A 2,426-nucleotide genomic window follows, 5' to 3' on the forward strand; every position below is an offset into this window, starting at 1 on the left:
CCGCATTTCAACACGGCCGCTGCTGTGAGCAGGACATCGTGCTTCCGTCGTGGCGAAGGCCCGAGGCGATGGGTGCGTCGCCCTATTTGCGCCGCAGCAGCGGCGGCGGCGGCGGCGACGGCGGCGGCGGCGACGGCGGAGGGTCGGGACGCGATTTGCTCTTCTACTTCAACGGCAATTTGGGCGGCACTTCGCAGTTTGAAAACTACTCGTTTGGAGTGCGGCAACAGCTGCGGCGGGAGTACGGCCACTTGGCAGCTCGCGCGCAGAGGTTTGCCGACGGCGGCGCGAGCGGCGGCGGCGGCGTGCCGTATGGCGAGCGGGTCATCGTGACGGACGTCAAGACGCCGCGCTATTCGGAGAGACGCTCCCGCCGCGCGCTGTATGCATCATTCCCCATGATCAATTGTTGCGCATGATTGGTTCACAGGAGATGCTTTCTCGGTCGACCTTCTGCGGCGTCGTGCCCGGCTGGGGAAACGGGTCGTGCCTCGAGCCTTCCGTTAGCCTTCTCGGAGCCTTCCCTCGCGTAGGGGTGATGCCTGGCTGGGGCTGGTCGGGCCGGTTCGAGGACGCGGTGCTGCACGGCTGCATCCCCGTCCTTCTGCAGGTCCATGCTTGCCTAGATCAATTACACGGAGATTGGCGAGTGCATCCCCCTTTCTCGCCGAGACATCCACACCGAGGCGGTGGCATTCCTCAGCCATGATCAATGAATGCTCATCAGGACGGCATCCACACGCCCTTCGAGACGGTCCTTGACTGGCGGTCCTACGCCGTGCGCGTGCCCCGCGACCAGATCGGAGGCATGCGGCGGAGGCTGCTCGAGCTCTCGCCGCCGGCCGTGCAGGCGATGCAGCTGCGACTGAGCCAGGTGTGGCGCCGCTTCACGTACGGGAGTGTCGTCGCAGCGGAGCGCGCGCGCGCGGCGGCTGCCGGCCGGCCGCAGGGCCCGGGTGCTGCTCTCGCGGCGCACGGGGCGGACGACGCCGTCGCAACGCTGCTCGCCGAGCTGGCGGGCCGGCTGCGGCTGCGGCGGGCGAGGAGGCGCGCGGCGGCTCGCCGCGCTCGCCGCGAGCCGCGCGGCGGGCGGGAGGAGCCCTTTGTGGGCGCGGCGGCGGCGACGCGCGCGGCGGCGGTCGAGCCTCCGCCCGGGTGCGAGGCCCGCGAGTATGGCGACGAGAGCCCGGCGCTATCGGACAAGGCGCTGGCGGCGCTGCCGGGCAGCGTGATGCGGCGCGATTTTGAGGGCCGCTCAGTGAATGGGTGGGCCATCTAAGGTTTATTTTCGCTGTATGAGCAGAGGCGGCAGCTAAGCAAACATAAAATGCGACCGCATTGTGATTTGTGTGACACTCCAGGGGAGACTGCAGACTGAGACTCCACTGAAAAACGCAAAACTCCACTCCACACCCGGCTCGCTCGAGCGGGGAGCGTTTAGCGACGACGAGGTGGAGGTCGTGCGTCATGAAAGCCGCGCCTGCGGTCGCCTCGATCGTCGTAGCGGACGCCTCGATCCCAGGACTCGCCGCGGCCGAATCCACCCCCGCGATCACCGCGGCCACCGCGGTCACCACGGTCAACTTGCCTGCCGCCTGGCATGCCTCCGCCGGCGCCGCCGCCATAGCCCTTCCCTGGCCCACCGCCATACCGTTCGCGGTCGTCGAGGCGCGGGGGCCGGCCGCGATCGACATCGTAGCGCACACCTTCGCGCGGAGCGCCAAACCCACCGCCACCTCCGCCGTGGTAAGGCGCTCGGTCGCCGTGGTGAGGCGGAGGTGCTGAGCGGCCAGCATGGCGGCCGTGATCGCCGTGGCGTGGCGGCGGGCCACGCCCCTGCGACGGTGGTGGGCGAACGCTATGGCTACGGCCACCACCGCTGGCGTCCTCCCCGCCCCAACCCCAGGGAGAAGTGGATCGCGTGGAGGTAGAGTCAGAAGGAGGAGGCCTCGGACGAGACGCGTCAGAAGGGGCGGCGGACTCGGAAAGCCTTCGCTTTGGTGGGACACGGGAGATGGGTGCCGAGTTGCTCCGTGGCGAGCCGTGGTGAACCCCGGGCCTTGAGGGGGCCGATGGAGCGGCAGTGGCGGCAGCGGCTGGGACAAGGCCTGGCGAGGCGGGAGCTGCGAGTGCGGCGGCGGCGGCTGCGGGTGACGCCGCCAGTCGTGAGGACAAGGGAAGGTTGTCGCTTTCCGAGTCGTCCTCTTGATGCGATGAGAGCTGTCGCCGTAGCACATCCTCGTCCTCCGAGTCGAGCTCGACCATCTTTCTCCACTGCGCAGCCTGGCCACCGGCACCGGCTCCAGGGGACGCTGAGGCGGCGGTGGGGGCAGATGCCGAGGAAGAGGCGACGGCAGCGACGTTAAGACTGGTGGAAGGATCCGAAGCTGATAAGGGTAGAGCGGACATGTCAACACACGTGATCT

At 68.6% G+C, this 2,426-nt stretch overlaps 2 protein-coding genes across 2 annotated transcripts in view; one reads left to right on the forward strand and one right to left on the reverse strand.

Annotated features, from left to right (window-relative positions):
* EMIHUDRAFT_242562 (hypothetical protein) overlaps nucleotides 1-1,279 on the forward strand; it is a gene marked incomplete at both ends in the record, with an annotated part of 3,732 nt that extends 2,453 nt beyond the window's left edge. The window contains 5 exons of the mRNA XM_005772176.1: nucleotides 33-72; nucleotides 198-408; nucleotides 534-610; nucleotides 728-874; nucleotides 1,163-1,279. Of these exons, the coding sequence (XP_005772233.1) occupies nucleotides 33-72; nucleotides 198-408; nucleotides 534-610; nucleotides 728-874; nucleotides 1,163-1,279 (592 nt within the window). The remainder of the gene's footprint in view (nucleotides 1-32; nucleotides 73-197; nucleotides 409-533; nucleotides 611-727; nucleotides 875-1,162) is intronic.
* A 33-nt stretch (nucleotides 1,280-1,312) lies between these two features.
* Nucleotides 1,313-2,426, reverse strand: part of EMIHUDRAFT_242563 (hypothetical protein) — a gene marked incomplete at both ends in the record, with an annotated part of 2,081 nt that continues 967 nt past the window's right edge. The window contains 4 exons of the mRNA XM_005772177.1: nucleotides 1,313-1,355; nucleotides 1,414-1,480; nucleotides 1,652-1,836; nucleotides 2,174-2,283. Coding sequence (XP_005772234.1) covers nucleotides 1,313-1,355; nucleotides 1,414-1,480; nucleotides 1,652-1,836; nucleotides 2,174-2,283 — 405 coding nt within the window. The remainder of the gene's footprint in view (nucleotides 1,356-1,413; nucleotides 1,481-1,651; nucleotides 1,837-2,173; nucleotides 2,284-2,426) is intronic.

This window comes from Emiliania huxleyi (assembly GCF_000372725.1).
Source record: "Emiliania huxleyi CCMP1516 unplaced genomic scaffold EMIHUscaffold_363, whole genome shotgun sequence".
Classification (NCBI taxonomy): Eukaryota; Haptophyta; order Isochrysidales; family Noelaerhabdaceae; genus Emiliania; species Emiliania huxleyi.